The sequence below is a fragment of the Gigantopelta aegis genome, chromosome 3 (assembly GCF_016097555.1).
Source record: "Gigantopelta aegis isolate Gae_Host chromosome 3, Gae_host_genome, whole genome shotgun sequence".
Classification (NCBI taxonomy): domain Eukaryota; kingdom Metazoa; phylum Mollusca; class Gastropoda; order Neomphalida; family Peltospiridae; genus Gigantopelta; species Gigantopelta aegis.
Genome location: NC_054701.1, coordinates 71263202 through 71276788, shown reverse-complemented (window position 1 = coordinate 71276788; position 13587 = coordinate 71263202). Strand labels below are relative to the sequence as shown.

General features: G+C 32.6%; 1 protein-coding gene across 1 annotated transcript; it reads left to right on the top strand.

Moving 5' to 3' along the window:
* The first annotated feature begins 142 nt into the window (after positions 1 to 142).
* LOC121369014 (coiled-coil domain-containing protein 74B-like) lies at positions 143 to 12342 on the top strand. The gene is made up of 8 exons (XM_041493811.1): positions 143 to 568; positions 5023 to 5418; positions 6249 to 6350; positions 6756 to 6809; positions 7409 to 7547; positions 7989 to 8172; positions 8606 to 8769; positions 9666 to 12342. The coding sequence occupies exons 2-8, from the start codon at positions 5091 to 5093 to the stop codon at positions 9799 to 9801; spliced, it is 1107 nt and encodes a 368-aa protein (XP_041349745.1). The 5' UTR covers positions 143 to 568; positions 5023 to 5090; the 3' UTR covers positions 9802 to 12342.
* Positions 12343 to 13587: the final 1245 nt, after the last annotated feature.

Here is a 13587-nt window from a genome sequence, read left to right as displayed (position 1 = left end):
TAGAATAGAAATACAGATATAAAGCAAAATTAAATCGCCACATTTGTAAATTACATATGTATTTAATTAACGCTTCAATAACATATGGGTCAATATTAACATGCATCAACATGCTAAGTTGGCGAGCATTAGAGTTGTCTACCCTTATCACATTCCTGAAAAAGAGTCGTTGACAACGTTTACTTTTAATTTTCTTAGTTCGTTAATTATGACAGGGGAACCGTTGTAGATTTTATATACTGATTAAGTTGAGCACGTTAATGCATTGAAGGTTTTGGATAATGTTGAGCTGACGCTTATTTTAATTTTATGGGTAATAACACTGCCAGTCAATAGCCTACAGGAAGTGAACTTTTCCAGTAGTGCCCAGTGTCCAATAGAGACCACTGAACATATATTTGCATAACAAACAGGCTGTACATACCACTACACAAGTCTTTTGTAAAATGAAATAACAAACTAGTGGTCTGGATGTACCGTTTTACTACGACATGATATAGTAATAACAGTATGGTTCTTTGATGAACTTACTTGAACATTTGGAAGAGGCTGTGAGAGGAATATCCAGGTATTATAATATTTCATGTTTAGAAGCTAAATAACACTTAATAAGTGAATTAAAACTGATAATGAACACCATTAGTCATATAAATATTCAGAGAAAAATTCTTTGTGTGTGTGTGTGTGTAGAATTGTAGCCTAATTAACCTTTGTGTTCATATTGGGTTTTTGTCTGTAATTTTATCTGCATATCTGATGATGTTGATTTTATAATAAGTTGATAGAATTAATTTTATTGAAATCGTTAATAGTATATGTAATTGTAGATATTAAGGCACAAAATACATTACTGGACAAATAATTAATTTGAAAAGGTTGTTGAAAAAATGTGAAAGACTTAACAGTTGGAGAAGAATCTGTCTGTAGCCAGATATAGTAGAATTAATTCTTCCCTTATATTATAATGTATTTAAACAATAGATGGCATCAGATTATATTTGGTGGCTATTCGTATATTATCCACCTCCCGTTAGTTATAGGAGTGTGTGCCAAATCATGATGGAATATGAATATTTATGTATCATATTATTGTTGTTAAATATTTAGTTTCTGCCAGCTGATACAAACATTAAATGCATCACAGATGATAATGATTTCTCCATTTCCTTTTATTTTTGCTATTATTTTAAAAATGAAAATAGCAAATTCCATAGCCTTGAACACATTTCCTGGAGAAATTTGAAGAATGTACCTAGACAGGTGTGCTTGAACCTTCGGTGGATATAAGCATGGGTTAAATGGTTGATTTATTGATTCAGTGAAAGTGCTCACCAAGGCTGCAAATAAATCTTTTTAAATTTTATTGTATAGGTGTTGGATAATATTAGGTGGGTTACCCCAGTCTCCTGCAATCCATCTCATAAAACTTTCTTTCAAAATGCAAAATACACTACAAGCAAATTCCCAATTATGTATTAATAAAAGACCTACTATAATTATTGTCATAAGACTGAACAATTACAGGTCATGTTGTCAGGACAACACCACCAATTAGTGCCGTAGGTCTTCAAGTAATTACATGTACTTAGCAGGTGTATATCTGTTAAGCTGATTTAACCTATAACACAATTATCATTTATGTCACGGGGCATTTCCTTACAATTTTTCTGTTTACCCTGTACAAGTTCCACTTATTCATGTACATAATTGGTACTTGAACAGTTCAGTGTCCGTGTGTCACACAAAGACAGCTAATCCACTGGAGTTTGATCGACCTAATGCCATGTACAGTAATGATTTGAGTTTGACATACTTAAACAGGAATATGTTGTTCAGGTACTGATGTATGTTGACAGTAATATTTTAATTTAATTTCATTTCATTAAAATTATTTTTGGTCCATGAAAGTATACTTCATGAGAAAGCACTTCTTATCAGATTATAAATATATATGTTCCACTAAAACATTTAATTTTATGAAAAACAAAATTTTCCTTTTTTTATATTTAATTGGGCAATTCCACGCTAAAGTGGACATGGAGTGAAAAAATCAAATCATGTTATTCCTTATATATTAAGATTGTTTTTAATGTAAAAATGTCTGGAGAATCCAAATCTGATAAGTAAAATATTGTAAAATAAATGGATGTGTTTGACTTTAGCTATTTTATGAGGATACCGTCACACTAAAAATATGACACTTCCGTAATACACACTATGAATTTATGTACAGCAGCCATGTAATTGAAGGTAATATTCTTTTTATTAGTGTTTTTGTTTTACCACTAACAAAGTACTACACTTCATAATCCACTTTAATGAACAAAATTATTTTTTTAGATTTAGGGGAAATTAGAAAACATAGAATCAGTTTGTAATTCCGTTACCGAAAACAAACAAAAAGTTAGACTGTATTATTCATTTATATGTAATCAAGGAATCAACTCATATTCTCTGAGTATATGTTAATGAACATAATCAGACACATTTACTTTCAAATTCATACATTATTAGTAAAATTATATAGCTGTAAACATATGTAATTCCGTTACCATAGGTATGTAATTCCGTTACCGTCTTTGGTATATATTGTCAAGAAACACTTCAATATAAACCTACATAGTACTAAAATGCTACACTCTTATCCATATACACCAATACATCAAGTGATGTAACAATAGGAAGATATACAAAATCTTTTTAAAAAATCCATATGGTAATAGTACTAGTAGTGGCTCCAAATGCATTTGCAGAACACCCATAGCAAATATAAATGTCATCCATTAACAATATAGAAATTAAGGAAATCTGATCAACTTTAACCAAACAGTACTACTTAAAAGCTTCATTATGCTGACTAAACATCTGCAATATCCATGACAAAATTCAAGTTATAATCGAAACCTACTAGAATTATATTGGGGCTCAAAATATGAAGTAAAATATGGCCTGCCATTATGATTTTTTTTTAAATAGCATGCCAAAACAAGAAATATGGCTTGTTCTGAAACAAAAATGGCCTGCTGTAAATAAGACAGCACAACGTGAATGTAGGGTTTGGGACAATGTGTGGAAAATTAGGACCTCTGATGTGTAGTTTAGAGCATTATAAAATTAGAATGTAACAGAATTAAGAGCTCGGCCTCAGCTAAATAGAAGTTGAGATGATCGTATGTACATCTTTTTTTTGAAAAATGAAGTGATTTTGAGTTAATTTTAGCAGGTTATTTCACTTGCAAGATTTAAAAATAGACTTCTTTTCACTTTTTACAGGCCACTATTTCAAGCCCTGTACATATATCTTTAAACATATATAGGGGACAGAAAGTGGAAATGTAACATAACATATCTACTTGAAGCAAACTTTAATGTTACTTTATCCAAAGGCATTTATTGACTACATGTATTTAATAATTTATATTTAAATTACAGGATATCCAGAAAATGGAAAGTATCATTCTAATTACCAACATTATGCCTTTAAATGTATATAATGGGCAAAAAGAAAGCAACCGTTTTATAGTGTTAATCCTGTCTTTACAAGGAAATCTAATCTGAGTAAAATTCTTAAAATGGAAAGATGGCATGTTTGGTTGGCCAAAGAAGAAAATACTGGTGTTTTGAATGTTGTCATGTATGTTACCATATTATTTTATTATTAGGCATAATATCTTTCACTTATCGTAATACAATCTAGATGTTTGACGGTCAGTCTATATAATTTTAATTGGCCTGTGTTCCTTTGACCTGGTGTAATTCTCTTTGTTATTAACAATGTCACTGTTTAATAATTTTTTTCAATTGCTGTCAAACATTTTAAACATTTACTATGTAGTATGTACACAGTTTAGCGCTAGTTTAAATCTCCACTCATATACATGTACGTGTACATGTTACCGATATTGAAACTAGTTATCATTTGAAATATTAATATGAATGCTTAAAACAAGTATACTGAATTATTATTTAACTTATAAAATTATGCAACATATTTGCAAATCAAATTTAAAGTAAATAAATATTGTTTTTCAACAGTAAATTCAGAGCGGTAATTCCGTTACCGAACTGTGTAATTCCGTTACCGGCATTCAATGTTGTACAACAAAATTATGGAAAGATAATTTGTAATATAATTTCTATTTTGTTAATCACAAGTCATTAGGTCATCATTCCATCATGAAGATAAATAATTATTTCATCATACTTCACAGAGTTTGTTGATGTTTTGCGGTGCCCGTAAAAATGGTGTCCGTTTTTACGTAATTCCGTTACCAAACTTTAATTAAGTACTCATGCACTACACCTTGCAGTAGGGAGTCTCACTTCTGCCCATGACAAGCACTAGTGCAGTACTAGCGTATTACATAGTTACATCATTATGATAATTTTTCTTATGTTGACTAGCTGAGTTTAATGCCTGAAATATCTCTCCAACTCGTAATTCCGTTACCGTGGAATTGCCCAATTAGAAAATAATATATGGACTGCTTTTAAAAACTGAATGACAAAGTTGGGTTAGTGATGCAGGTGGACTACTGGGCACTTTTGACCAAAATCTAACTTTAGATGAATGAATGAATGTTTAACGACACCCCAACATGAAAAATACATCGGCTATTGGGTGTCAAACTATGGTTTAGATGGTGCACCTTGAATTTTTCTTGTTTGAAACATAGGCTGTAATAGGTGTTGTTGTTATTATTATTTCTACATCAGGTATATAAATGTATGTTGTATATAAATTGAGCCATTAATAAAGACAGGTAAAAAGAAGGCTGGGTACCTATCATAATCTACCACTAAATGTGTTAAAAATAAAGAAAAAATGGATGGAAAGCTGAATATTAAATGAACGTGTGTTGCAAAACTTCAAACGGACTTCAAGCAAATAGGTTAACCCTCTTCCCATTGTGCCTATGACTGATGATAGAAAGGTGGGGGAGGGGTACATCCCTGTTACATGTCATGCAGCCTGACTGAACCAACCTTTTTCCCTTTTTTTTTTTTGGTTTACTATTTCAGATTACAAAAAAATGTGATACATGAAAATTATATTGAAAACTGGCTGAACACGAAGTAGGGAAAGGATAATGATTCGACAAGGACTGGTGCAGGAGAAAGTTGCAGATCTGGCTATGGGCAGTCAGCTGCCTCAACTCAACAGTAACTACCCACAGTGGGCGCGGGTCAACACGCTGGACAAAGCCAGATATCCCAAGCCATTTGTCAAGGATCGACTGATGGCCAGCGAGGAGGACAAGAAGGACGAGGATGGGTTTGTGATAGACAATTCGGAAATGAACCCGACACAGAGGATTCTCTATCTGGAGAGGAGCCTGCTGTTCCTCAGGCACCAGCACCAGGACGTGTTGAGAAGTTTGCATGAAGAGATTGAATCCTTGAAACGAGACAACAAAGGTACATGCAGTTTCCTGTTGTCTTGTGCAGGGAACATTTTGTTTTCCAAATTTTGAAACATTTACTATCGGCGACAACTGTTTAATGTTACAGAAATGTGTAGCGATCTCTGAAACTTATGTCATATGAAAATTTGCAGGCTTATGTCTAATTAAGCGTGAAGACCAGGAACACAGAGAAACAGGAGATAAAAAAATTAATCTTTACTACTTTGTGTTCATTTCAGTACATCACTTTTATATAGAAATTTGAAACTACATTCACATAATACTAATAGAAGATACTCTAAGTGAAATGATATAACATAATGAGTAATTAGTTTTGTATGCATATATTCTACAAAGAATAAGTCTGTTATAAACACAAACATACATTTATTTTGTGCATCAGCTGCCAGGGTTTCTGCCAGAGGATAAAACAGGTATGGCACCATACCCAAATTTTTTGGCAGACTTTAATTTTTGTAAGTTAACTTTTTGACAAAATTAATTATTTCTTAACCGTAACCCTAAACTTAACCCATTTACTTTCTGGGGGAGGCCCCCCATACCCCCTGTTGACTGGTTACATTCAATTCCATAGCGCCATACCCCAAAATGTCTTTCTGGCAGAAACACTGGCTGCTTTATCATTTTCTTCTTTTTTTTAAATCAGAGATTAAGATATTCCAAATATGGTACTGATTAAACATTTTTGAAAAAAGAAAATTTATCTTAAAAAGTTAATAATTTAAACATAGTGTAATTTTTCAAATTGTTTTTGTATTTATGCATGTGCATTAAGAATTATTAAAGCAATGTGTAAATCATTATTTCATCTTGTATGTTCAGATTTACAGTTCAAGATTGTGATGAGTCAGAAACCGTACCGTAGCAAGAAGAAAACTGACGAGGACCATGGAGCTGATGGGAAACACGATTCTCTAAGTAAAGGTACAGATCTGGGACCAATGGCAAACTACTGGAATTGAAAAGAAATAGAAAATTTAACAGTGCTTCTTATAAAATCCATATCGTTTTGGGCACTGAAATTAGGGTAACTGCAGTTTTAAAAAATCAGTGTTCATTTGACTGTTTGCTTTTGGTGGTACTGCATATGTATGTCTGTAATAATTAATTGATATAAACGTAGTGCTGATTTCTAATGTCATATGGTATGAAATAATCATTAGAATTAATAGGACTGATTTTAACTTATTTAGATCCTGCTGACATCGTCATTTGAATATTTGAATAATTTTTCCTGAAATGTTACATTATTGGATCTCAGAGACATTGATGTATGTCTATATTTGTTGATGGTGGTATGTTTATACTATGTATTTATTTATTTTTTAGATTCATCATTGGATTCATTTTCAAAAGATGATGATGACTCTTTGAGGTCTAGAGGTAAGTCATTTTCAATAACCGGTACTTTGCCAGTTTGAAGTCAGATTTAGCTCACCCAAAGTGTAGTAAGGCTAAAATATGTAGTATTCCCACTGTCAGCACTGACTTAAGGCCATTCGCAATTATTACATTTGTAAAGTATACAAAGCATTCTCTTTTTTTTACTACTTATTTTTTTTGGGGTGTATATTAAAAATGTCAATTTTGCAAGAGAGACATGTACATGTAGTTTTAATCAACATTTTTGTTTGTTTCTTTAAATAATATGCACCATCACCATGCTCATGAAATGTTGATACTGTTATAAATCGCCCCTTACAGTCTGGTGTATAAACTGCCAACATTCCACACTCACACTATTTAATACCAACTTACTGTCTGGTGTATAAACTCCAAACATGCTTCACTCCCAACTATTTAACCCTGACTTTTGGTATAAATAACATTTTCATCAGTGACTTATAATCGTAAGACCTAAACTGCTGAACATCGCATAATATACACGTATGCATGATGTGTAATTAAAAGTTCCAAAGGTAGGATTAATATAGTAATAAATCTCTAGTATAATTTTGTTTTTCTCTTGTTTTTATGTATAGATGAAAAACTGGATGAAATTAAAGTGGTGTTTTTGGAAGAAGAAATTAAGGAATTGAAGCACGGACTCCGAGAGACTCGCAATCGTAATACTTACCTCACCCAACTTCTTGAACAGTCGGAGGAGCAGAGAAAAAGACAGTCAGTACCATAGTCACATTCATTTTTAAACCCAACTCCAACCAACAAAGCCAAATAATAGGATGAGCATAACATTTTGCCAAATTATCTATTAAACTTAAAAAATAAGCAGAAATCCAGTTATTTTTTAAAACAAAAAATCCAATTATTTCTGGACATTTTTTACCAAATTAAGATAAAATTAACCAATTGGTTTTAAAATTTGCAAATGGAAAGTTTGGCAAGTACTAGAGCTAGCCTTGTCACAATTAAAAGGTTGTGTACATTTTTTTTTTTACAGATATTAATATATCCTGTTACAAATAATATTGAAATCCATATAAAAGGACATTAAATATTGGTCAACACCACCATTACCCCCACCAACAACAAACCAAAACAATTAGAACTTAGTTTTGAGCCACCGACATGCTGGTGACTGTCTTTTGATATCACTTTCAGACAAGCCTCAATGGATACAATGAAATACCAATCTCCACAGGAGAGCAACCCAACAGCTAATATATCAGATCAGATAACCACAGGAAATGGCTTGCTGCAGACAAATGGCCGTCCTCTGACATTGGCAGAATGTCATGCCATTATACGGCAGCAGAAAAATGTTATGGAACAACAAACACATGAGGTACAAATTAAAATACTTTTCTTTTGTAATCGGATCATAGAATATGTGGCATTATAATTTTACCACATCTGCCTTGCCTTTAACCTAATCTAATCTGTTGCTTAGATAATCTCCATCTCTCTTTTTCTTTCTCTCTCATTGTTACCAAGCTTAATTCTTAACCTTTAATGAAGTTAATTTTGAAATGCCTACTTTGTTAAGTATTGCCTATTGATAAATGAAGTCATTGAATGATTTGTTTTAAATTTGATTAAAAATAATTAATGTTTGTATAAATTAAAAATAGAACTGGGAACTTACCGTCTTATTGATCAAAGTAAATGTCACATGAAAATTAAAAATATATAGCAACTATATGTAGATTCATTCCTAACTACTGAACCCTTATTATAATAGTACCAGTAATGTGCATAATGACTCCATTTATTTGCAGCTGGAATCGTTAAAATCTGACCTCCGGGATGTTCTATACTCTCACAAGTGGACGCCGGATGCCTACCTCCTTGCTAAGGCATACATTGCCGCAGATGATCTCAAACACATGAGCACCAAATCAACACTGCCCAGGATACAACTCAAACAACAGACTAGAAAACTGTAATGATAAAATCACAGAACTTCATTGTCATTCAAAGTATACTATGCAATCTCAATGTCTTTCGGTTTTGACTGAAGACGTTTTACTTTCAGAATCTTTACTTAGTGTCTGCTTGAGGTGCAGTTGGTCCTGGAATTGGTTTCGCTCAGTTGTTTTGTTAAGTTATTTTATGTTCCATGTACATATATTAAAGTGTAGTTTGTGTTGTTTAGTCTGAGCAAGTGATATAAACAGCCTTTGCTGCTTTTCGAGAGTGGCTTATTGAGGTTAAAGACATTGTTCCCTAAACCTGAATTAAAGTTGAATTTGGTAAATGTATTTCATTAATAATTCGCCAAAAAGCTTCATTTAAAGTTGCTTGTAATTATTTTTTTACATTTTTGTTGTATAAATACACTTTAATATTATTATATTTTGTGTAGCCAATTGAAACTTAAATTTGGCTCCAACTTTTCTGAGCAGATTTGTTAAACTGCAAATGACATTTTGGTGTCCAGCTTAAACCTTGCATGACGGCAACAGGTTTTTTGTCCCATTGTCTAAAACAAGTTTGTAGGCCACACTTTCGAAAGAATACTCTGACACTGAAGTTTTATCACGAAACCTGAAGATTAGTTATTGTACACAACACATAAGACTTCTCTAATAGTGCCATAAAATATCAGAAATCTAGGAGTACCCAAATTCTTCAATAGTTTTGCAGTTTTCTTTTTATGCTAGCAAAGGAATTTGTGTATGCCATCCAGATAATTTGTTTTGTTTGTTGGTAGCAATGTGTTGCATTAGCACCATATCATAAATTGATATTTTAATACAGTCTTTTAATATGTCTATACTGTACATGTTTAGTGATATTGGGAAAAAAGTATTATATAACTGACCTAATGTTTTCCAGACCTGAAGGGGTGTATCTTCAAGACACTCTTACCCTCCCTGCCCTGAAGCAGACGGTCAGCAACAAAGCCATTGAACGAAGGAAAAGAACACAGATTCTGCAGAAGGCACGGTTGAGGAAAGAAGTGTTGCCATAGAAACATGCCATTTTAGATATATATTTAGAGTTAAACATGTAGAGGTTCTAGTTATGAGAACGGTTAGAACTTTGCCCACACTGATTCACCATCCGATATTAATCTTGTTTTAATTATTTTCACCGAAGCAGTGTTTTGGAGAGCTGTTCATTACTATTAAAACTGTTGTCAATACAAGAAATAAGGTGGAAAACAAAAATTACGTTCAAGTCACTGCCATAATGAGGTTGAATATATCAAGTTTATAGAAATATTGTTTTAATGAGCAGGGAAATACTATACATATATCCTTTTGCAGTTTATTTCAATTAACGAATCATTGGTATGTAATCTTAAATCGGACATTTCCATGGCGGATTTTAAATAAAAACATGAGCTGAATATCTTGCATAACCTGGCAAATAATGACAAATTATCTCCCTTTAGGACAGGTCACTAGGAACATTTAAAATCATTTTTAATGGGACACCAGTGGGAATAAATCCAACAGTGTTCCTTGTAACATCTAAGTAACTCATATAAACCAGTGTGGAAAACTCTAATCTGGGTTTGATGATTTTAAACCACATTGTTTCTGTAACTATCCTAGTGTATTGTGTTTAATATGAGTCTAGGCAAGGGTGCTTTTTAATCTCATTTTAGGTGTCGGGGGTTTTCTGTCGTACATTGCACTCATCATCAAGACCATGGATGGCACATTCTAAATGTGCGATTCACATTGCAGATATTAAGTACGGAGGTTGTTATTATTATTAAAATATAGCTGTGAGTGATGTGAGACATCAGTAAATTTAATTGTTTGTAGATGTAGCTGTATGAACATTATTGTGATTTCACACACACATTCATGGCATTACAATATTGCCCAATAAATTAAAAGCAAATCTCCTGTCTCCACTTTTCAATTAATACAGATACTGAATTCTTGTTGGTCACATGGTTTTGTTGTTTTTTAACTTACCACAATTTAAACTCTACAAATTTGCTCTCCATAAACTATTTTAGCATGCATAATTTAAAGTAAATACCTGGTTACTTTTAGTGAGTAAATGTTTTAACAAAATGTAGGAGAAATTCAGTTTAGTAAAGAAAAAAGGAAATGTGTGCACAGGCAGATTACATTTATCAGCTACTGGATACCAATCCCAATTATTTGAAGAGTAAATTTAATTGTAATACAAAATAATACAATGTAAACTTCAAGACCTAAACAATTTTTTTTGCTCATCACTACCAGTCACATTTTCCCTTTTGTAGTTCTAAAATTGTAAAAATGCATTTCACACTAACATTTCTTTAATAATTTTAAAATTATATATTACATTTTGTACAGGTTTAAAATACAAAAAAAACTAAATTTATCTGTGATAAAATACAAAAATTGACAAACAGCTAAACTTTACATTACAAAAGACCTAATTTACAATTGGCAAATTTCCTCTCATGAATAGAGATTATGAGTCTCTGTTGTAATAACTCTACACATAATACAGTTTGGATGAATAGCAATTGAATGAAACTCATGCAAGCGTGTTGTGCAGTTATTTGGGTTTTGTTTTCTGTTTTTTTTCTTCTCCTTTTGTTGCCGTGTACTTTATGCTTTCCTCTTAAATGTCACTGAAAGACCGTCAATGTTTGAGGCCACATAATAAAAACTGACATAACAAATCACCCTTTGCTGCAAACAGTACTTTACACACCACCTACAAAGTAAGTAATTATTAAGTGCCCCCACCCATCATTTGTCACAGCAAATATTGCTTCTTAAACCTGTGAGTAAAGGGCTCTCGGGCATGTACATAACAATCTTTATAAGCCGGTTGTCTTAATATTGAAGTAAAATATATCTTTAAATGAAGTACATTTGCATTCATTCATTCATTCATACCTGTAATTATAAAATGTTCAGCCTGGAATTGCCACAACAATATCTGCTGTATGTTTTTTTTCATTTGGATGCAGGTTATACTCTATACTCCCTTAAGTGCTCTTAACTGAAAAGTTAGGGTTTTCCCCTGTCCATCCATTTAAGAACCATTAGTTTTTATCATTATTGTGTGTATACAGTTTGTTTTATAGATTCTAGTAGTCAACAGCCTGACATTATGAGGGTTTTGTGAGTTTAGTAAAGTTATTCTTATTATTGTTGTGTATATATTGGTTGAAGTTCTTTTTTATTTAATTAGTCATACTGAATGCTGTGTCTTCATTAGAAATGATTTTATAAGATAACCTGGTATGTGGTTATCAGTATATAATCAAACCCCCAAACATTACCACCACCCTCCCATCAAATAAAACCATTAACTGACTGGTCTCGAATAACAACATTGTCTCAGTACGCCACAACAAAGTGTACATTGGAATGAATGGCACAAACGGGAAGTGACTGAAAGTTTTGTTTTGTTTTTTCTTTAGTTCAGTTGTATTGTGACAGAATTTCTATTTCTCACTGTTTATTTGTTTAAATACATTTTCATGTACAAGTATGTCAGCTGAAGCAATCAAATAAAATAAAATTAATTTGAGAGGAAACAAAAAGGTTTCTTGGAATTTATTTTTAATTAGTTGCATGTAAACCTTAGAACGGACCACCAGCCACCTGTCATAAGATTATGCCACTACTATTACCAAGTACTTGTATCTGTGACAATGTCCTTCCCAGATGAATTTACAGTGCCGCTCCTGTTATCCCATCTAGTAAAGTTTGTTTTATTTAACGACGCCACTAGAGCACATTGATTTTTTTATCTTATCATTGGCTATTGGACGTCAAACATATGGTCATTCTGACACTGTTTTTAGAGGAAACCCGCTGTCGCCACTTAGGCTACTCTTTTTACGACAGGCAGCAAGGGATCTTTTATTTGCGCTTCCCACAGGCAGGATAGCACAAACCATGGCCTTTGTTGAACCAGTTATGGATCACTGGTCGGTGCAAGTGGTTTACACCTACCCATTGAGCCTTGCGGAGCACTCACTTTATCCCATCTAGATAACGGAATAAATTAACCTGTCTCAAGACTGACCACTACTATTACCAAGTTCTATTATCCCAGATAAATTAACCTGTATTAAGCAGTCACCTGTTTTAAGACACCAAACTTTGCTACCCCACTTAAATGGCTGTTAATACAGCTTTGGTTGTACAGTATTCAGAGATGAAACATTTTCTTGATTTATAATCCATCATACTTTAAAAGAGCACTGTACCACCCATTGATGCCAGTGGATAAATGTTTAGCATGTAAAAATTAATACAATAACTTCTTTTTTTTTACATGTTATTTATTCTGCCACAATGCTTCTATTTACTTGGACAAGCTTTTGTAAATGCTTGTTAATATTATGTTATGATAACATTTTTAATAATTAATCATGTGAGAACAATTCAACTGAACATAACGACTTCCATGTTTTCAGTTTCTAACAAAGTTTTTTTCTTCAAATGTTTTGAAAAGTATAGGCACTTGATCCCCTTTGAACAAATCTACCAATGAGATAAACGCAGAATGCCAAATTGATCCTTCGATGACTATTAAAACAATCTAAAGGATGAGTCCAATACACATTTACCAGTGCAATGTGTGTTAACTACTCCAAGTTATTTTGAACCTGCATAAAGATCACCTAAGATTTCAGTGTGTTGATCAAAACTTTCATCATACTCGTCAACAGAAAACAATAAGCAAGCACAGAAACGGTTGGAATCATGATCAATTATACTAGACACTTGCAAATAACAATACTGGTAAATCAAGAAATACCTGAAATTATGGCAATCAC